This window comes from Pezoporus occidentalis, unplaced genomic scaffold, assembly GCF_034315485.1.
Source record: "Pezoporus occidentalis ecotype Australia unplaced genomic scaffold, CSIRO_AGI_Poc_V1 ctg205, whole genome shotgun sequence".
Lineage (NCBI taxonomy): Eukaryota > Metazoa > Chordata > Aves > Psittaciformes > Psittacidae > Pezoporus > Pezoporus occidentalis.
Genome location: NW_026913911.1, coordinates 26,696 through 49,106, shown reverse-complemented (window position 1 = coordinate 49,106; position 22,411 = coordinate 26,696). Strand labels below are relative to the sequence as shown.

Below are 22,411 nucleotides of genomic sequence, written 5' to 3'. Positions count from 1 at the left end.
GGGGACTGGATGCAGCAGCCCTGAGGAGAAGGACTTGGGGGTGTTAGGAGACCTGATGGAGCGAGGCCAGAGGAGGCCATGGAGCTGCTGCGAGGGCTGGAGCAGCTCTGCCCTGGAGCCAGGCTGAGAGAGCTGGGCTGGGGCAGCCTGGACAAGAGAAGGCTCCTGAAGGGGAGACCTGAGAGCAGCTCCAGTGCCTGAAGGGGCTGCAGGAAAGCTGGAGAGGGGCTTGGGACAAGGGATGTAGGGACAGGCCAAGGGGAATGGCTTTAACCTGCCCGAGGGGAGACTGAGATGAGCTCTTTGGCATTTGACCCCATAATGCTCTTTCTAGACTCACCAAGATGGACTTTTATTCCTATTAACTACTTTCTGCTTTTCTTCCCCAAAGCCCAGCTTATGTAAGAGGGAGAACTGGATACATCTTTTCAGTGCAGACTTTTCAGCCCACAGGCTCCCAAGCCTGTCCTCAAACCACCACTGCACCAAACTGTCCCATAACCCATCCTTGCTCTGCAGAGCCCACAGGCAGCATCTCTGCATGGAAGAAGTACCTGGATGGGGATGGGTTTTGTCCCTCCTGTTAGGCAAAAGCATCTCTAAAGAGCTGGAAGACATCAGCCTGCCTTCCCCTTCTCGCAGAGATCTCACACAGAGAGAATTAATACTCTCTTTCTCCAAGAAATAACATCCAAGACCCAAAAATAACTCCTTTTAACACACTTCTTAGATACAGCTTCTCTTCCAAACGACTCAACCCTACAGCTCTATGCCCACCATCTGTAACAAGAAATTCCCCATGGAAGGATGCTAAAGGTGCTTGGTACACACACACAAACCCATGCTCTCAAATGAGCCTGGACTCCGAGCCCAACTGTGGTTGTGTCCTTACCTCCTTTGGTTTCGCACTGCTGGCTGTGCCACTTTTCGAGGGGTTAGCATCTCCATCACCAGAAACCTGCAAGATCAGACAGAAGCTGCCATAAAACCAGCTCAGCCAAGCAGCCTGCCCACAAGAGAAGAGTTACAAAGACACTCAGCTAGGGCTCTGCTCCCTTAAGGAGCTTTGAGTTGTCCAGATTGCTGCTCCTGATCCCATTCTTGGCAAATACACCACTAAGCCAACCATCAGCGGTAGATCCAGGCACCAAGTCACAGGTTAACAGCCTCTTTGCAGTAAGCAGGGTCTGTGCAGGGCTTGACAAAGCAAATACCAGCTCACAGAAGGACACACAGCTCATTAATTCCCATTAATCCAAGAACATAAAGTTATGACACTCAATGAAGGCTCATTCCAAAACCTCCTTCCTCAACTTCTATCCAAGTAGCGTTCTCAAAGCAGTTACGTACCTGCGTTGCTCACATGGCATCTAAAGGTTGGCCACCATCTCGCTATTCCAGCTGGGCTGCTGGCCCACACCAGCTCGCTTATGGATAAGGGATGGGGAACATAACCTCATGGTCCCAGACTGAGCATGGAGTTAGTTACTCATGAGGCAATGGAACCGGCCTTCCTGCCCTCCTCACCTTAGTGCTGCTGTTGTCTTTCTTCATGCTGGAGGGTCTACTCTCTCCCTCTTGAGTCTGTTTTGAACTAGCCCTAGATTCCACTTGGGACTCCTCTTGCTGAGATGAATTCCTCCCATTGCCTCCCTTGCCATCAACAACAGAGCTCCTGCTCGCTTCAGTGCTGCTGCCATCTCCCAGGCTTGGTCTGCTGCCATCAGGTTTGGGGGCATCACCTTCTTTCGACGTTATCTTCTTCACCACCATTGGGCTTTGGGGCTCAGGCTTCGAGGGGGTTTTCTGCTCCCCTCCTTTACATGGCGAAGGCTCATTTCTCCACACTGCAACCCTTGACTTGGCTATGTCTGGAAGAGACAGCACTGCCCTCAGGATCGTTTTAGCAGCAGAGGAACATTCTTTGACACACGCAGGGGAGCTCAACGTAAGAGCTTTGGGGGCTTCATCAGCTCTTGATGCTCCTGCCCCTTTATTTGGATGGGTTTCGACCAAACTTCCCTCATTCTTCTCACTGGCAGCACTTGCAACCTTCACCGTAACAGCCCCAGCCTTGGCCATGGGCTGCTCCTGTTTCTTCTGTGTCTCTGCCCCAGCCCTGACCGAAAGCTTTCTGGGGTTCTCCTCCACAGCTCTTCCAGCTCGGAGTGCAGACTCTTCTGCTCGCACCTCTCTGCCTGCTCCAGCTCCAGCCACCTTCTTCTCTGCAGCTGCCCAAGCTTTAAGCCCAGGTTTCTTCTCTGCTACCACAGTTATAGACGGTCCAACTTTGAGTTTCAACCCATGAAAACCAGGTTTCTTTACAGGAGCAACACATGACACCACCTGCACTGGTGCCAGGCCAGAGCTGGGGGGCATCACCTTGGGGACAGCCGCCCCTGAATTCCCTCCTGCTGGGGTCACAGCACAACCTGATGGCACATCTTCAGCCTTGCCCACATGGGACAGTTCTTCTGGTGGCTCAGCAGCAGGAGGGGACAACTCTTCACCTTTCTCTTTAACCTCCTTCTTTGGTGCAGACACAACAGCAGGTTCAGGCAGCACCGGTTTGGTATCACCTTGAGCTGCCTCCTCTTCCTCCACGCTGGGTGGTGGTGGTGGTGGTGGTGACATCTCCTCCAGCTTCACTTGGGGTGGCTCAGTACCAGCGGGTTTGATGGATGCTGCAGTCACTCCAGTGCCCACCTTCTCCACCGGCGCCTCCATCAGTCTCGCAGCAAGGTCCCTTCCTGCTCCTTCAAGGTGGGACTCAGAGGGCTCTACGAGTCCTGCTGACTCCTCTTCTTTGACATGAGAGATGGCAATGGCTCCTTCCTTTGCCACACTGGGCTCTACTGGAGGATTAGCAGCTGCTCTTTGCACCACTCCTGATCCCTCTGGATATATTTTCAAGCCAGAGCTAAATGCATTTAAAAGAAACAGAAGAAATCAAACCAGGTTGGAGAATTCTACAGTTACCAGCAAGCTCTTGACGCCAATGGTGGGGGGTTCCTGATGCATTTAGGGCTTGGAAATCTCCCCTCTGAGTGTTACAACGCTTACAAACCTGGAGGTGAATGGCTCATTGGGTTTATGCTTTGGTTTCATTCACCTCAAAGCCTCTGTCCCTGTGCTACCTGCAGTCGGACCCCTCGAGGCACCTAAACCTTAGATGCCCTGATGCAGGCAGGCTGGGAAAGCAGATCTACAGGGAAAATAAAGCTGCATCCTCCCTGTTTCAGGAATTACTGGGGTTTTGGTGTGTTCGAGGACAGCAAATTCTGCAGACAACATCCCAGAGAACAACTCCAGGTGCTATAAAAGCCTCACAGTTTTAAGCTCAGGTTTAGGGGAAGGAAGGGGCTGCTTTGGTTTTAACTGCATTAACTTCATCCAAAACATGCCCAGAGGCTCCTTTTGGCCAGGCTCTGGTTGACTCCATAATCCCACCAGCAGCTCCTGGGATAATAAAGCCCAAGATGACAGCACAAGGATAGAGCTTTCCAGCAGCATCAGTTAGTCAGTGCTGTATTCTTCTCTGCAAGAAAGAACCCTCCATAGATGATACTGAGAAGCACTGGGATTAGAGATGTCTGTGGACCTTTCCCTACAGAGCTCAAGAAAACGAGCATCCCAGCACCTCACACATCCCCAGGTGGAAAAGAGCTGCAATGCCAGTGTTGACAATCCCCTTAAGTGCTGAAACAAAAGCAGCAAAGCCACTGTTCATCAGTGGTTACGCACTTGGAGCTGCTGAGCTGGGGCTTCTCAGAACCCATGGGGATGAATAAAGGCTGCACTTGGGATAACGCCTCCTGACAACAGAACTACAGCAGAGAAGCCTGACACTGGGTGATACTCCCACCCAGCAGGATGCCAGTGAGACAACGGGAGGCCAGATCAACTGGAGCTCAGTGAGGATGAAGATGTCCTCAAGTGGCCAGATGGGGGATGAAGACCCAACACATGGGGTCAATGGAGGGATGAGAACAGGCAAACTCAGTTAACACCTCTGCTACAACCCAAACCCAAGCTCCAAGGTTTCCTCTGGACCAAGGGCACTGTCCCCTGTGGTACAAAATGTAAGAGGAGAAAGAAGGGATGTGAATTCTGCCTCAAAACCTCTTGAGACACCATTTAATGCTGGCAGATGTACTACACCATGACTAGATGCCCAATGGACTCACACAGAGAGCACGATTCAAGGGCACTCCTGCACTAGGAAGTGGCATCCTGCAGCTTGGCTGGAGTGTGTGTGCTCCAAAAACTGCTGGGAACATCCCCTACAGCCACTCACAGGAACTGGAATCTTGGGAAGTAAAAGCAGCCTCACCCATTCCAGCATCCAGCTCATCCCAAAAGGGCTCCTTGGACCTGGAATCAATCTAAACCCTCATAGGCAGAAGCTCTTCCCTGTGAGGGTGCTGAGGGTGCCCAGAGAAGCTGTGGCTGCCCCATCCCTGGCAGTGCTCAAGTCCAGGTTGGACACAGGGGCTTGGAGCAAGCTGCTCCAGTGGAAGGGGTCCCTGCCTGTGGCAGGGGTTGGAGCTGGAGGAGCTTTAAGGTCCCTTCCAACCCAAACCATTCCACGGATCTACGTTAGCCTCTGAATCCTCAGGACTTCACATCTCCTTCCATGCCAACACCTACCCTGTGCCTCCCACAAAGCCCTGCTCAGCCCCAAAATACACGGGGAGATTCAAACCCGGGTGAGAAGTGGCTGAAGAAGAGCTCTGCAGGGATGGCAATGTGCAGAGATGAGGGTGACCGAGGAGCCTGAGCAAGCATCAAGGTGCTTGGCACTTAAAAGACCTGCCAGGCATCAGGAAAGCAGCAGCACGGAGACCTGCAAGACACGTTTGCTGCACAGGAGTTAGTGCAAAGGGGAAAGCAGGAGTACCTGGGCTTGATTCCTGCACAGGATGCCCTGCACCAGCTGCTGTACACAGCTATGGAGTTCGCAAGGGAAAGGCTTGGGATCAGCCCTGGAACCACCAGGGGCTGTGCCACAGGAGGGACACAACCTGCTTCCTACTCACGACTGGAAGGAGCAGTGGGATGCTCCTGGAGTCTTCACCTGGCTGGGAAAGCCTCAGCTGAGGAGAAGAGATCCCATCCTTGACAAGAGCAAATGATTCCACATGAGCACATCAGTGACCTCAGCCCCAAGGCTGGATGAGCTCCCTGCTGGGCTGGACAACACCCGAGCTCCCAGCAGCATTCCAAGGTTTTTAAGCTCATCTCCTTATCCCGGACAAGCAGGAGGGCAGCTCCTTCTGCTCCCGGGATTCACTATTCCTTCCCTCCTCAGAAACCTAGGACAAGGTCTTCATAGCTATACTGAAGGTATTTTCTGCTTCTTATTAAATGTAACTAAGGTTCAAAGGGTCACAAGGAGAAGAGTTGCCTCAGACAAGGAGGCTGGGTGTAGGGATATTTGTATGGAAAACTCTTGGATCACCCTGCTCCTCAACAGCCACTGCAGGATGCAGGGAAGCAGCTGGGATTCATGGAAGAGTTGCTTGTTTGGATGAATCCCAGCACTAGCTAAAGCCTAAGCCTGGGATCAAAGAGGTTACCTGCACTTACGCCCACCTGCGAGTCGGAGACAGCTCTGATACTAAATGCTTCCAACTGGAGCTGAGGAGAGGTTTCCTGAAGTTAGGAATGCTTTAACTCTGCTTTCACAAAGAACAGGGTTTGGGGATAAAACAACGACCCATGACAGTAGAATGGCATCACTGGAAATGCAACTTCAGGATCATTATTACACACTTTGGGTTTGATGCAACTTAGCCAGAAATAAGGATTTGAGTCACAGAAAGTGTCTGAAGTCATATTCATTAATAAAACCTCTCATAATCATCTATCCAGTCATTAAAAACACATAATCCAGGCTCTGAACCCAACAAATATCCCACAATTCGGGATTCTGCTACCAGCAGTATCCGTAAAACAGTTGGCAATGGAGCATACCAATCCCACCATTCCCCATGTGTAGGTTCTGATGTTAACACAGCACCTAAACATTGGTTCTAGATCAGCTCAGGACCTGTACCACAGCACGGAGTGAAGGTTAATCAGTTAAACAAGGAAGTTCCAGTTTATTTTTAGCATTTGGAAACAGCAACAGGAGAGCCAGATGCTCTGACAGAGGAAAGCGCTGGAGGATAAAACAAGCAAGTGCTTTTTGGTTCAATACAACAAAAGCGGAGCTTCCCAACACGTACATCCCAACATAGCTCCCAGGAGCTGGGGTAAAACCCTGGCCAAATGAGGAGAACAATAATAACTCCAGGGATTTACAGAGAAAAGAGGGTTTCAGCCCGTGGTCTCCCAAAGGCATCACAAACACGACAGCTCTGCAGCAGCGCACGCCACGTCCCACGCACAGAACACAGGGAGCTCCAAGCAGTGACACAGGGAACAGCCGATGGACCTCGGAGCAGGATTTTCATCCAGCTTAGCTAGAGATGGCTCAGGAAGTGCTTCCCCCTCCATAGATAACCACCACCAATATAGATACATTGACAGACAGCATAGACAGGGGAAAGGCGTACCTGCCCAGGCTCGGCTCCTCCTTCACTTCTTTCTTCACAGCTTCAGCCTGAAAGGCAGAAATCAAGGTCAGCTCCTGTGGCTTTCAAAAGCATCAGCAGAGAACTTGAATAACCCAGCAAATAACAGAGCTCCCCATGAGCCATCAGTGAGTGCTCACAGTCCAGAACCCCCCCATGTGCTGGGTGCATCCCCAGTGTGAGTAGCAGCTCAGGGAGGGGATCCTGCCCCTCTGCTGTGTGAAGGGGAGAACCCCCCTGCAGCCCTGATCCAGCTCTGGGGCAGCAGCACAAGAGGGACATGGAGCTGATGGAGCGAGGCCAGAGGAGGCCATGGAGATGCTGCGAGGGCTGGAGCAGCTCTGCTCTGGAGCCAGGCTGAGAGAGCTGGGCTGGGGCAGCCTGGACAAGAGAAGGCTCCTGAAGGGGAGACCTGAGAGCAGCTCCAGTGCCTGAAGGGGCTGCAGGAAAGCTGGAGAGGGGCTTGGGACAAGGGATGTAGGGACAGGCCAAGGGGAATGGCTTGAACCTGCCAGAGGGGAGACTGAGATGAGCTCTTAGGCAGAAGCTCTTCCCTGGGAGGGTGCTGAGGCGCAGGCACAGGGTGCCCAGAGAAGTGAAGTACCTCAGTCTTTCCCTCATCCTCAGTCACCAGGCTCCCCCTGGTATCCAGCAGAGGATGGAGTTTCTCCTTGGCTTTCCTGTTACCTCTAATAGACTTGACAAAGTACTTTCTGTTATCTCTGATGGCAGTGGCCAGATGTAGTTCCATTTGTGCCTTTGCCTTTCTAGCCTTCTCTCTATATAACCTAACAAATGCCCCATCCCTGGCAGCGTTTAAGCCCAGGCTGGTCAGAGCCGTGGGTGACATGGTGGAGTGTGAGGCATCCCTGCTCATGGCAGGGCTTGGAACTGGATGAGCTTAAGGTCCTTTCCAACCCAAACCTTTCCATGATTCTATGCTCTTCCACAAGTGACAGATTCTCCTTCTTTCCCCAGGTTCCAGCACTATTTCCCTGTTCAGCCAAGCTGGTCTCTTCCCTGCACATAGGGACCACCGGCTCCTTCACCTTAAGGCTTTCATTCCTGAAGAGCATCCAGCCTTCCTGGACCCCTTTGTCCTTCAGTAATGCTTTCCCAAGGAATTCTGCCAACCAGCCCCCTACCCAGGCCAAAGGCAGCCCTCTGCAAGCCTAAGGTGGAGGTTTTGCTGACCTTCTTCCCGACTGCTCCAAGGATGGATAATTCAGTCATATTGAATATTGAATCATATGGGGCTCACCCTGTCCCAGACAGCCTCCACCCATCACATCACCCACCAGCCTTCCCCCTGTGAGCAGCAAACCCAGGCAGGCAGCTCTCCTAGAGCTGCTGTGCTGGACCTCAGCTCATTTCCAAGAACCCAGGTTATAGCTGTGTGAGATGATGCCAGATGCAGGTTTGGGTACATCTTTTATTAGGCTGAACAAAACAGCCACATCTTCATACTTCCAAGCTCTTCCTCAAGTCTAGACCATAGGAAAAAGCTCCCTTAGCACTGAAAAAATTAACTAAACGGCATGAAAGTGCTTGTGCTAAGGAATGCCTGTCAAGGATTCATTGTGGGAGCACTGTGACTCAAACCTGCTCTTTATAGCAGTTCCCTGTATCTGCTGTAGCAAGAGAACAACGTGTCTTTGTCACTATAAGCATTGCATCAGGGTTCAAAGCAACAGAACAATGGCATCCTCACTCTGGCTCCCCAACAGTGTTTCTTCCCAGCAGTACACAGTGGGTGACACAGGGTGCTGCTCTGGTCCAGGGGCTGAGCAGCCTGACAGGGGTCAGAGGGGTACAGTGACAGTGGTAACATCAGTGCTCCCTTAACCCCATCCTTGTTTGGTTTCTGTAATAGTGCTGAAAACGTCCAAATTGAGTACTGCTGAAGAGAGAAAAGGATCTTAAGGTCCTTTCCAACCCTAACTATTCTAGGATTCTATGAAATAAGGAGGATGTGCAAATGGAACACAGAATTAGCTGCAAGTGGTGGTGTTCCCACCTCTGTCAATGTGACTGCCACAGCTTCTGCGCAAGACGTGGGATCCCAGACTGGTTTGGGTTGGAAGGGACCTTAAAGCTCCTCCAGCTCCAACCCCTGCCACAGGCAGGGACCCCTTCCACTGGAGCAGCTTGCTCCAAGCCCCTGTGTCCAGCCTGGCCTTGAGCACTGCCAGGGATGGGGCAGCCACAGCTTCTCTGGGCACCCTGTGCCAGCGCCTCAGCACCCTCCCAGGGAAGAGCTTCTGCCTGAGAGCTCATCTCAGTCTCCCCTCTGGCAGGTTCAAGCCATTCCCCTTGGCCTGGCCCTACAGGCCCTTGGCCAAGGCCCCTCTCCAGCATCAAGAGGAATAAAGCAGATGAATCAGCCTAGATCAGATGAACTCTAAACTCACTCATCGCACCTCTTCTAACCTGTATTAAATCACTGCTTTCTTCCTTTCTCTTTTCATCCTTCATCAAGAGGTACTTTCCTCCATGGAAAGAGGTTCCACACATGTATGTAAAATACAGAGAGACAAAGGCAGACAAACAGCCCCCATCCTCCCTCCCTGTGCCACATCCCACAGGAGACAAGTTAACCCAGTTCCCACTATGACCCAGGTCTCACTCTCCTCCACAGTGACAGCAACCACTGCAGGAGCTGCTCTCCATGGGAAGATGGCTCTATTCCACAAGAACAAGGTAGCATTGAAGGAATCTCACCTCAGCCTCTCCCCTGGGTGACAGCATGCAGGTCAGGGTGTGCTCACCCATGCTGTATGGGTACTGCCTCAGGAAGTTGTACATGGATCTGGCTGAGCTGGGACTATCCAGCTGCAGGATTGCCTAGAAGGAAAAGCAGCACAAGCTTCAGCTCACTGGTACATCAGCTGTTTCTGCACTGCAGGACAAGTCTAGCACATGGAGTGGGTACAGCATGTGATACCCAGTGTTCCTGAAAGGTTTCGCCTCCTCCACTTGAAATTCATTTGAAGTGAGCAGCATTTTTGGATGGAATCCTGTTCTGGGTACAGACAACACCAGACTTCTTCCTGAGAGGCTGAAATCTCTCCATCTGGAATTATCTTTAGAACTATAGCAGGAACTACATCACAAGCCAGTGGAGCTTGGAGCATCCACAAGGGCATCCCCAGCAGGGATGAAGGTGTCACTGTCCCGCTCTGCTCAGCACTGGTCAGGCCACACTGGGAATACTGGGTGTAGGTTTGGTCCCTGCTGTACAGAAAAGATGCGGATGGGCTGGGAGGGGTCCAGGGAAGGGGCACAAAGATGATCCAAGGGCTGGGAAGTGTGTGAGGAAAGGCTGAGAGAGCTGGGACTGTTCAGCAAAGGCTTGGGGAAACCTAGTCACCATGTGCCAGTGTTTAAAGGGTGGCTACAAAGATGATGGAAGTTCCCTTTGGGCAAGGAATCCCATGGGAAAGCCGAGGGGTGATGGGCACAAGTTACTGCTGGGGAGATTCCAACTGGACACAAGAGGAAAACCTTTTCCAGTGAGAACAGCCAGAGACTGGAATGATCTCCCCAGGGAAGTGGTGACTCCCCAGCGTTGGACACTTAAGACTGGGCTGCACAGGGTGCTGGGCCATCCAGTCTAGGTCACGCTGTGCTTAAAAGGTTGGAACAGAGGATCCCCAAGCTCCTTCCCAACACAGAAATCATGGGCAGCATGGGATTTTCTGGTTCAGGATGAGTGGGAACCAGTTTGTTCTCTCAATAAGGGAACCTTCTTGGCACTGGGAGGTGACTTTACCTTGTTCTTGTTCTTCAGCACAACGTAATGATCCACTTTCCCAAAGCGAAGCCCCACACACACTACTTCGAGCTCTCTGTAGCCAGCATCCGGCAGGTTCCCCAGATGCACAAACTGGCTGTGAACGGTTTCAGTATCCACCTAAAGAGAAGCAATGACAAAACTTGCTTTAACTTTATATCAGCACTGAACTGGGGTAGAAAAACCCCGCAGGAAATGCCGTCATCACTCAGATCTGATGGAAAGGAGCATTCACACACGTCCAACGTTCCCCCTTCCACATTCACTCCAGATTTAAGGCCCCTTCCAAACCAAACCATTCTGGTGCTGTGATTTTCCATTTCCTATGCTGTATGTCAAAAGAACCAGCTGTGCTTCCCACGAATTGAGAGCAAACCTGACAGGATCAAGTTGTTCTATTTTAAAGGAACACTGCAAGATCAGAGTCACAGAACCCTGGAATGGTTTGGGTTGAAGGAACCTTAAATCCCATCCAGCTCCAACCCCTGCCACGGGCAGGGACCCCTTCCACTGGAGCAGCTTGCTCCAAGCCCCTGTGTCCAACCTGCCCTTGAGCACTGCCAGGGATGGGGCAGCCACAGCTTCTCTGGGCACCCTGTGCCAGCGCCTCAGCACCCTCCCAGGGAAGAGCTTCTGCCTAAGAGCTCATCTCAGTCTCCCCTGGGGCAGGTTAAAGCCATTCCCCTTGGTCTGGCCCTACAGGCCCTTGTCCCAAGCCCCTCTCCAGGTTTCTTGTCAGCCCTTAGTGCAGTGCAGGAGCAGAGGGCCAAGAAGGGAGCCTCACTGCATTGAACAAAGCACAGAGGTGGGTTTGATGCTTTAACCATAATAGCTGGCTAGAAAACCCACAGGGAGAATGGCTGGTGTTACAAACAGGTCAACACCGTGCATTGGCTGAGCTGCAGGTGCTATCAGAGCATGAAAATGACCTAACAGAAGGGGATGTTCTCCCAAGACTCCTGTTAATGTTTAATTCCTTGGGCTTTATGCATGATAGAGTTAAACTAAGTGAACGCTTACTCCTTCTAATCCCTGCCCATCCACCCATGAAAGCATAAAGCAACATTTAATTCCTGAGGTAAATGCTAGTATTTCAGCATGAAGGATAGGAATTCCCATTTAAAACCCAGGATTTGGGTAGCAGCAGGAGTCACACTTACCTTGGGGTCAGAATCTTTAATGAGAGCAGTGAATAGTGCTTCCTGCAACAGAAAACAGCAAAGAAAGAGACATGATCTGATGTGTAAAACACAGCTTCAGCAGCAGCACACTACCGTGACCAATTCCTTTATCAACAAAGCCAACAGCATCAGCACTCCTGATGTCTGTGCTCCTCCTGGGTCAGAAAGGCAGGACCCAAGGAGGCAGTTACCAGCATCACTTCAATAGGAGACACCAGCACAATGCATAAAGCAGCGTATAAAAGTCGGCTCCAATATAAAATCCTGCTCCTCATCCGAATGCTATCCCATCTGCTGGAATTCCAACACATTTGCTGACTTACTTCATCTTTGACACTCTGATACTGGGGCAGCATGGTGATGCAGAGCTGGTTTCCATCCAGAGACATGGGAAAGCAGGTGTAGAATTTCACCATGGAATCTGCACATTTTCTACTGATTTCAAGATATGCCTTTTAAAACAGAGAAAATGGATATTATTAAACACTTTAACCACACACTGGTGCTTCCTGAGCTACAGCATCACACCTGTGTGTGTCAGAAACACATTTACCGCTTCTTTAGGTGCAATCACTACTAAATACCACTTAAAATACCTTCTTATGAGATGAGAGGATGAGCACATCCCTCAGTCCCCCGAAAGGCTTTGCGAGGTTGGAAACGTCCTCCACAGAGAATCCTTTCTCCGGCAGGTTTGAAATGAGGACCACACAAGAATCATCCATTTCCTGACACAAAATGAAGGGAGTGTTACCAGTATTCCAAACTGATGGAGTTCTGAAGAGTGTTGGGTCTTACTACCTAAACCCACTGCAGCTGGGGCTCCAGACTCTTGTACCAAGAGATAAGGTTCACTAGTAAGTAAATGCAAACTGATAATGACAAGAAAATGAATGGATGTTTCTCTGTCCATCCTCTATTATAATCACTCCAGTTTCATCCCAAACAGTCCATATGGAGCAAGCTGCTCTAGTAGAAGGTGTCCCTGCCCGTGGCAGGGTCTTGGAACTGAATGAGCTTTAAGGTGCCTTCGAACCCAAACCATTCCATGACTCTATGATTCCCTTTAACTGTGGATGTATCTACCTAAGGGAATTCTGACACTCCCTCATGTCAACTCATCAAAAACTCAAACCAATCCCCTATATGTATGCCATCACTTTATAGCATGACATGTCCACACATCAGACACTGCAGGACTGGATGTGCAAAGGCTGCATCCAGAGAAGGAACCCGCAGCAGGGCAGTGCTGATGTTCAGAGCACAGAGGAGCTCTGGGGTCACTAACGACAGCCCCAGAGGGAGCTGGTGGATGCCTGTGAAGCCACAATCATTAAGGGGAAAATAAACCCACTATTCCTCAAGGAGCTTAACAGGTTGGGGATGTAAATGGGAGGTTTTAATGCAGCACATGGGAATGGCACCACTGTCCTTAGAGCTTCCAGAGTCACCTTTACACTGACCTGGACTCCTGGGTCTGTGGGTTCTTCACTCTTTATTGTCGTTACGGTGGCTTCTAGAACACAAAGGTGGGAGCAGTTTAGTACCTGAGGTTTCCTGGCGCACTGCAGAGCTTTAAGAGCCTCTATCATTACATTCTAGCCCCACTGCTGTTGTGACAGACTCAATATTCCTCCATGGAACTTACAGCGACAAATGACACCAGTGAGACACAGCCAGTGTGTGGTAAATGCCTCCAGGAATACCAGCTTTAAGTGGAGATACAAAATGAACAGATATCCCTGGATCCATACACACACACTCTGCTGACATTGAGACCTTATCAATTCACAACTGAGGCCTTACCAGTTCAATCAGTCACAAGCACAACACCTTGCTGTGGGCACACGAGGGACTGCGTACGTGCCCAGCATGTCCCCACATCACCTTTTCCTTCTTTTTCCTGGGACAAGTCCAAAGGGATATGTGAAAGGCTCCAAAGAATAGGTGGGAAAAGCGCTGTCGCTCAGCAATTGGTGTTGAGACTGAGCCAGGCCAAGGGGAATGGCTTTAACCTGCCCGAGGGGAGACTGAGCTGAGCTCTTAGGCAGAAGCTCTTCCCTGGGAGGGTGCTGAGGCGCTGGCACAGGGTGCCCAGAGAAGCTGTGGCTGCCCCATCCCTGGCAGTGCTCAAGGCCAGGTTGGACACAGGGGCTTGGAGCAAGCTGCTCTAATGGAAGGGGTCTCTGCCCGTGGCAGGGGTTGGAACTGGATGAACTTTAAGCTCTTTTCCAGCCCAAACCAGTCTGGGATCCTGTGAAACAGGGTAACATCAATCATATGGGATAAGCAAGTGCAGGTAAAGGAGAATCACTTTGTAAAGTGTTTGTCTCTACCCCTAACAAGTCCAGAAACTGCAACCTTGCCCCATCTCCACTATCACACTCGTAGTGTAACTGAAAATTAACACATTCCTGCTATGTATAAAACAAAGTCTGTTACAAATCAGTTATAAACTATGGGGAAAACAGCATCTATGGAACCAGCTCTAGGTGGCAACGGGCAGCAAAGAGAACAAAAGCATCAGTGGGGGAAGCTGCAAACAGGACCTACAGAAAGCCTGGACCCTTTGCTCTCATGAGCTGTAAACAGAAGTCCCCATGTAGCTCCAAGTAAAAACACCGTGTCTGCTGAAAGATGGAAATCGTGGGGGTTTTAGGCCCCTCCATGGTCACCTGAGCTCTTGGTCTGTGTTTCAGTCAGTGAACCTTGAGGAACAGATCTTTCCCTGGGTCACTTGAGTTTCCTGGCCTCAGAAGCATTCTCTTTTAGCTCACAAGATCACGGGGCTTTAGGACAGATTAAACCCTGTCCATGTACAGCTTACCTTGATCAATTAAAGCTTTATTTAACTCATTCAAGTCCACTGCTGCCACCTGAGGTATCTGGGAGAGTTTGTCTAAGAAAGGGAGGAAGAAGACATCACCACATTAAAGTCCACATCACTCACAACGAGGTCAGTCAAAACCAGCATGATCATCTCAGAATTACCCAGCAGAGCTACAGGACTGGTGGCTCCTTTGGCCTGAGTCTCTGCTGGCTTCCCAGGCTCTGGATCTCCATCCCCTTCTGTGATGGTCTTTGGCTCTGACAGCTTTGTCTCCTCAGCTTCCATTTCAGCTTCCACTGGGAGCTGGACATCTTCCTCTAGAGATTTGGCTGGTGGGTAACAGCAGGAAGAAGCATCAGCCAAGCCACAAGAAAGGTGTCTAACATCTCCTGCAGTGGCCAGTACAGTGAGAGGTGGGGGAAGCTCAGGCTACAACCTCAAATACCTGCTCTGGAAAGGGGAGCAGGGAGGTGGAAAGGAACCAGCCCATGTTTTCCAGTAAAGAATAAGAGTTCTCACTTATCTTACCTGCAGTGTTTGAGGTTTTCTTGGTTTTACTCTCTCCTGTCAATGCTGATTTCTTAGCCTTTTCTTTTTTACCTGCATAAAATAACCAAGTGTCAGAAGAAATGCTTATTGCAGAATCACTTACAAAGAATATAAAGATACACACAAAAACAGGTTAACTTGCAGCAATTCAACTGATATTTTTACTACTGACTTTTGATAAGGGCCTGTAGGGCCAGGCCAAGGGGAATGGCTTGAACCTGCCTGAGGGGAGACTGAGATGAGCTCTTAGGCAGAAGCTCTTCCCTGGGAGGGTGCTGAGGCGCTGGCACAGGGTGCCCAGAGAAGCTGTGGCTGCCCCATCCCTGGCAGTGCTCAAGGCCACGTTGGACACAGGGGCTTGGAGCAAGCTGCTCCAGTGGAAGGGGTCCCTGCAGGTGGCAGGGGTTGGGACTGGATGAGATATAAAGTCCCTTTGATCCATACCAGTCTTCCACTAGAGCAGGATGCTCAAGGCAAGATGATTTTATTGCTATTTGAGGGTTGGGGTTTGTGGTGTTCTCTAAAGACAGGAACATGAGGCTGCATGAAAAAGGCAACATTTCAAAGGGTGAACCAGGCATTTCCCAGCAGCTCCTGGACTTGCTCAGTCCCTGTGATGAAAAACACTCACGTAAAAGAAATGGGAATAAAGAGGGAAGGGAATAACAGAGGCATCGCCAGATGGAAGGTAACCACAACCTCACCTGCAATTAATTTCTTTGTGGTGGAGTTCGGATCTTTCCTATTACAGAGGGGGGAAAAAGAAAGAAAAATCAGTTTTAAAGATAATTAATGCATATAAAAGAGCTGAAAGAGCTCAAACCCAGTGCGACACAAGAAACCAAACCAGGAGCATCCTATTTGGTTCCCAGTTGTTGTCACTAACACTGATGTGAGTAACAGCAACACTTACTTGGTGCCTGGTGCTGCTTTCTTAACGTTCTGAGCCCGTTTCTTTATAATCTTTTTGGCCTGAAAGGGGCAGAGAGAAGAACTTTTAGTGCATCATTTGTATTTCATATATAAATGTGTGTATATACATATATAAAATATATATAAAATAGTACTGATAATCATTAATAGTAATTAATTATATATATTAATGCAGGTTGCACCTTTCCCTGTTTGTTAAATGGGTACTACTCACAAACACCAAATATAACCACAAAAAGGGAAATGTGGAGGTTTAGGTTCCTCTGCACGATCGTTCAGCCTGTTCCTTATGGAAAGGACATAAAAACCCCATTTAAAAGCACTAAAGCCATTCTCCCGGAGCCCCTCCAGTGATGGAGCAGTGTGCTGCTCCGTGCCCATGGCACTCACCTGCCCGGGAGGAGCTCTGGGTTTCTCTGCTATGCTGATCTTCACCCTCTTGCCATTCACCAGCACTGGCACCGTTTCCCCGTATTTCACCGCCGCGATCACAGCCTCTTTGTAGTTCATCTCCAGGAAGGCCTGAAACCAACGGAGAGGTCAGTGCTTATCTTACACACACAACAGGCCATCCACTGCAGGCCCTCCTTAGGCAATCTGCTCGTGACAGAGCTCCACATCCATCCATAAATGAGCTCACAGGGAGTCTGATGAAGTCCGGTTTCTGCATCATAAATTCCCTTAGGTTGGAAAAGACCTTTAGGATCAAGTCCAGCTGTTAACCCAGCACTGGTTAAAACACAGAATCCCAGCCTGGTTTGTGTTGGAAGGGACTTAAAGCTCCTTGTCGTGGTTTACACCCAGCCAGACGGCTTGTTCACTCACACCCCCCCTTCTTGCCCTCCCCCTGCTCCCAGAGGGACAGAGAGGAGAACCGAGAAGAATGCAACTCCCCCGGGCTGAGATAAGAACAGTTTAGTAACTAAGGTATAACACAGATCACTCCTGCTGCCACCAATGATAACAATGATAAAGGAAATAACAAGGGAACAGAATACAGCTCCTCAGCACCAGCCAACCGATAACTCGCCCCCCCCAGCCCAACCAAGCACTGACCGATACCTCCCTCCAACCCCGCGGTGCACCAGCCCTTCTGGGTAACTCTCTGTTACTTCCTGGGCATGACGTGCTGTGGTATGGAATACTTCTTGGGCCAGTTTGGGTCAGGTGTCCTGTCTCTGCTTCCTCCCGGCTTCCCCTCCTCCCTGGCAGAGCATGAGGCTCACAAAGTCCTTGGCCAAACCTAAACATCCTTGTTATCAGCTCTGTTCCCAGGCCCAAAGTCAAAACACAGCACTGCAGCAGCTACCAAGAAGGAGAAAAATGACTGCTACTGCTGAACCCAGGACACTCCTCCAGTTCCAACCCCTGCCGTAGGCAGGGACCCCTTCCACTGGAGCAGCTTGCTCCAAGCCCCTGTGTCCAACCTGGCCTTGAGCACTGCCAGGGATGGGGCAGCCACAGCTTCTCTGGGCACCCTGTGCCAGCGCCTCAGCACCCTCACAGGGAAGAGCTTCTGCCTAAGAGCTCATCTCAGTCTCCCCTCTGGCAGGTTCAAGCCATTCCCCTTGGCCTGTCCCTACAGGCCCTTGGCCCAAGCCCCTCTCCAGCTTTCCTGCAGCCCCTTCAGGCACTGGAGCTGCTCTCAGGTCTCCCCTTCAGGAGCCTTCTCTTGTCCAGGCTGCCCCAGCCCAGCTCTCTCAGCCTGGCTCCAGAGCAGAGCTGCTCCAGCCCTCGCAGCATCTCCATGGCCTCCTCTGGCCTCACTCCAACAGCTCATCCCCCTTGTGCTGCTGCCCCAGAGCTGGATGCAGGATGTCCTATTTACATGTACGTCAAAACTCTCCAGGGACAGTGCCTCCACCACTGCTCCGGGCAGCCTGTTGCAGTGCTTGATAACAGTCTTGATGAAGAATACCTCCTAATATCCAATCTAAATCTCCCAAAGACATCCTACTTTCTCTATCAGTTACTAACTTGGGTAGCAAGATGAATGGAATTTATAAAATTAACACTTCCAGCTATTCCAAGACTCTGGATGTGATCATTAATGATGAAACACCAGGAAGCCTTACCCTATATTCACCTGCAGACCCAAACAGGACACGTTTTCATTGCTAGAATGGGGGGGTTTTGCCACTGTGACCCAAAGCCACTGCGGGGGGTGGGGGGGGGGGAATCTCACCTCGTTCCTGGAGCGAAGCACAATGAGGTCACTGACTTTGCCAAAAGGCTGCACGATCTTTTTAATGTCCTGATCAGAAAAGCCATCATCCGGTAAATCCGAGATCTGCAGCACGGTCCCGCAGGTGAGCAGCTCCTCCCTCAGCAGCTGCACACAGGAAACAGAACACAGAAGCACTTGCCATGTGGTTCTTACCTCCTGTATGGAGCCAGGCTGAGAACTCTGGGGCTGGTCAGCCTGGAGAAGAGAAACTGCGTGGAGACCTCAGAGCAGTTTCCAGTGTCTGAAGGGGGCTGCAAGGATGCTGGGGAGGGACTCTTCATTAGGGACTGCAGTGACAGGACAAGGGGTGATGGGCTCAAACTGGAACAGGGGAAGTTTAGATTGGATCTAAGGAGGAAATTCTTTACTGTGAGGGTGCTGAGGCACTGGAATGGGCTGCCTAAGGAAGTTGTGAATGCTCCATCCCTGTTCATGGATAGGCTGGATGGAGCCATGGGTGCCATGGTTTAGTGTGAGGTGTCCCTGCCCATGGCAGGAGCATTAAAACTGGATGATCTTAAGATGCCTTCCAGCCCTAAGTATTCTATGATCTATGCCAGGCACAGTGAAAGGAATAAAACAGGATCTGGCATGAAGATGATTCTAATGTAGATGTCTGGTTCACTGAGGTGCTGTCGTGGAATCCTAAGATAGTATGGGTTGGAAGGGACCTTAAAGCTCTGTCGTGGTTAAACCCAACTGGCAACTGAAGTACCATGCAGCAGCTTCCTCACCTCTCCTTCCTATGCCAGGCAGGATGGGAGGAGAATGTAAAAGCCACACGTTGAGATAAGAACAGTTTAATAACTGAAGTTCAGTACAACATAATGCTAATGATAGTAATAAGGGAAATAATGTGACATATATGAAACTAAAAGGGGAATGGGAACAAAACTCCAGTGAACAGCAGTGATGCACAACCCAGTTCTCACCACAGCTGAGCACTGCCTGGCCCCAGCAGCAATGAGGGGCTCTGTCCAAGTCCCCCCAGTTTCTCTCCTGAGCCTGATGTGCTGTGGGATGGGATGGGATGGAATGGAATATCCCTTGAACTGGCTGGGCTTCAGGTCTCCTGTCTCTGCTCTGCTCCCTCCCAGCTTCTTGTGTCCCTCCTCACTGGCATAGCATGGGACTGAGCAGTCCTTGATCAGGGCAAGTGCTGCTGAGCAACAACTGAACACCGGGGCGTTATCAGCGTTGTTCTCAGAGGGAAGCCAAAACAGCCTTGGGGCAGTGAGCAGGGAGAATTAACTCCATCCCAGCTGGAACCAGCACCATCAGAGCATCCCAAGGGTCACAGACTGGTTTGGGTTTAACAGGACTTTAACGCTCATCCAGCTCCAAACCCTGCCACAGCAGGGACACCTTCCACTACATCAGGATGCTCCTTTCAATACCATCCATCAGCTACCCACAGCTCCAGGCAGCGTTCCCTCTGCTTGTCATCTAGAGGATAGAAACCACCAAGGACTTGCATCTCCAATAACCAAACACTATCTGGTTTATAGATGGTGTTCCCAAGAGACCCAAATGATCAGTAGGATGGCCATTGGCTTAAGAGCCTTCCCACAGCAGCAGTAAACATCTCTGCTGCAAACAGAGCCCATCACTCACCCCTCATCCAAACCACGGTAGGAAAGCACCAGAGAGGTTTTGCTTCCCTTTCTGAAAGACCCTTGCCATAGAGATGACCACACGTACCTGCAGCCAGCAACTCTTTGCATTAAGCTGGCACCATCTATTGCATGGAATCAGCAACCAGGATGGTTCTTCTCTCCACATGATCCCCCCAACCAAATTCCTAACATCCCAGATTAAACCAGGAAGGGACTCACCCTGTTGTAAGAAGGTGGACGAGGTGCACTGGTTCCTGGGGGTAAACCTTCCTCCCCCCCCTCCTCCATCCCTTCACTCTGGGGCAAATCATCAGCTTCAGCAGGTGAAGAGCTTGACCCAGCTCCATCTTTGGAGGCCTTTGAAGAAACACTTGCTTTCAGGAGCTTCTTCAGGCTTCCAGGCACCTTCCCCAGGAGTCCTTGAGAGCTTGAGGACTTTCCTGATCCTGAAGATCCTTGTCCAGCAGCTTGAAGTGATTTATGTTTATTGAATGCTGCTACAAAGCCAGGCCCCAGAGTTTTCATGACCGCCTCCAGGGCTGCCTTTCTGTCTGTGGGAGAAGGGAGACACCAGCCTGGTGGGTTTGCTTTGAAAAGAGAACTTACAGTAAGTTGATGACGAGTTACAGTAAGATAAATTGGAGATGCAGGGATTTGATGGATGGACCACTCGGTGGACAAGGAATTGGTTGGATGGTTACACTCGGAGAGCTGTGGTCAATGGCTCAAGGACCAAGTAGAGGACCAGTGAGGAGTGGTGCTCCTCAGCAGGAACTGGGGATGTCCAGCATCTCTGCAAGTGACATGGACAGGGGGATGAGAACCCTCAGCAGGCTGCTGATGACACGGAGCTGTGCGGTGTGAGCCACACGCTGGAGGGAAGGGATGGGATCCAGAGGGACCCGGACACGCTGGAGAGGTGGAACCTCATGGAGTTCAACAAGGCCAAGGGCAAGGTCCTGCACATGGGTGGGGACAATCCCAGCACAAACACAGGCTGGGGAAGAGTGAACGGAGCAGCCTGAGGAGACCTTAGAGCAGCTCCAGTACCTAAAGGGGGCTACAGGAAGCCTGGAGAGAGGCTTTGGACAAGGGATGTAGGGACAGGCCAAGGGGAATGGCTTGAACCTGCCACAGGGGAGACTGAGATGAGCTCTTAGGCAGAAGCTCTTCCCTGTGAGTGGAAGGTGTGGAAGGTGTCCCTGCCCGTGGCAGGGGGATGGAACTGGAAGAGCTTTCAGGTCCTTGAACACTTGAACCAGTGTCTGTTTTGCTGGGATCAAAGGCAGTTTCCCTCTGGCCGTGTGCACCCGGCCCTTACCCTGGTACCGGCTTGACCTCCTCGATGACCAGTCATAGCTGGAAGATCTCTGGGGCCGTGAGCTGGTTCTCAGGGGGTTTCTCGAGCGCTGTGGGGACCTGGATCTGTGCCTGGGGCTGAGGCGCCGCATCTGCCGCGGGCTCCGGCTTCTGGGCCTTGACCTGAAGCGTCCGGAGCTCCGGGATCGGGATCGGCGTGGAACATAGCTGGAGCCGGAGGCCCGCGAGCGCCTGGGGCTGGGGCTGGAGGAGCTGGAGCGGCGCTTGGGCGTCTGGTTCTCTTTCCTGTCACCAGCATTCCTAAAGGAACACAGGCACCGATGGGATTTGACAAGGTGGAAAAGAAGAGTTAACCCCAGGCTGCTGTTCAAAGAGCTTTAGCGCAAATACAGAACCAAAACTGGCAATGTTTAGGGCCTCATTTGTTATCAAACATAGGGGTAGCATGTTTGTTACGTGGATTTAGGATACACAGAACTGAAAAGAAGCAAGTAGGAGAGAACAACCTACACGGAACAAAACGGAGGAATTTAGGATGGACAGAACTGAAAAGAAGGAAATAGGAGAGAAAGAAGTAAGAAACAGCAAAGGGAACTGAAGTTAGAAGCTGCAGTGCTGTGAAGCAATAATGGGAAGAGGGAAAGGATCCACGATGAGTAATGAAATAAGACACTTTAGAATCATAGAACGGTTTGGGTTGGAAAGGACCTTAAATCCCATTATTCCTGTGCCAAATAAAAACATGGATGCATTAACGCACCAGGGCACTTTATAGAAGGCAGAGCCTGCGAGGTGATGCACCAAGGAGGCAGCAGCACACAGGAAGCTCAGTGACCCTACCCAGGACACGTGTGGTCACCATGAGCCTGCAGCTCCATCCTCACCCTCCCAGCTGGAGCAGTGCTGTCAGTGGCAAGGACTGAAGAGAGCACCACCCTACAGAGCAGCTCTGGCTCCATCAGCAAGCCCAGAGATCCCTCACACACAACACGAAACACTTCCCCAGTAGATCCAGCCAAGAGCAGTTTCCTCGCCTGGTTCTACATGACATCCCCAGCCCCGAAGAGCAACTTCACTTTGAGGGTTTAAGATATGCTGCTTCTTCTGAGAAGTTTATTTGCTCTATTTCTCTCTTTAAAGTCTTATTTCTCCCTGTTTGTAACATGGGGAGATCTCAGATGCACCCCACAAATAAACCTGACTCACATTTCCCTTGAGCTTTGCAATACTGCTTTTGTAAATGAATTTGGTTTGAACTCATGTCAAACTGATTACTGCAGAGTCACAGGACAAGCCAGCACAATCCCAGTCCTCTCATTCCTATTAGGGCACACATTGGAATACATAGAGATGTTGAAGCAGTAAAATGATCCAGTCTTAGAAT

The 22,411-nt window shown here is 50.7% G+C and overlaps 1 protein-coding gene across 1 annotated transcript in view; it reads right to left on the bottom strand.

The window, feature by feature from the left end:
• Positions 1-22,411, bottom strand: part of ZNF638 (zinc finger protein 638) — a 42,212-nt gene that overhangs the window by 7,146 nt on the left and 12,655 nt on the right. Inside the window, exons 6-23 of the mRNA XM_062618868.1 lie at positions 21,029-21,327; positions 19,927-20,258; positions 18,050-18,196; positions 16,255-16,386; positions 15,845-15,903; positions 15,636-15,673; positions 14,911-14,982; positions 14,544-14,711; positions 14,380-14,451; positions 13,016-13,068; positions 12,149-12,280; positions 11,876-12,004; positions 11,532-11,573; positions 10,351-10,491; positions 9,300-9,422; positions 6,561-6,607; positions 1,528-2,920; positions 893-958 (exon numbers count right to left, since the gene is read on the bottom strand). Of these exons, the coding sequence (XP_062474852.1) occupies positions 893-958; positions 1,528-2,920; positions 6,561-6,607; positions 9,300-9,422; positions 10,351-10,491; positions 11,532-11,573; positions 11,876-12,004; positions 12,149-12,280; positions 13,016-13,068; positions 14,380-14,451; positions 14,544-14,711; positions 14,911-14,982; positions 15,636-15,673; positions 15,845-15,903; positions 16,255-16,386; positions 18,050-18,196; positions 19,927-20,258; positions 21,029-21,327 (3,445 nt within the window). The remainder of the gene's footprint in view (positions 1-892; positions 959-1,527; positions 2,921-6,560; positions 6,608-9,299; positions 9,423-10,350; positions 10,492-11,531; positions 11,574-11,875; positions 12,005-12,148; positions 12,281-13,015; positions 13,069-14,379; positions 14,452-14,543; positions 14,712-14,910; positions 14,983-15,635; positions 15,674-15,844; positions 15,904-16,254; positions 16,387-18,049; positions 18,197-19,926; positions 20,259-21,028; positions 21,328-22,411) is intronic.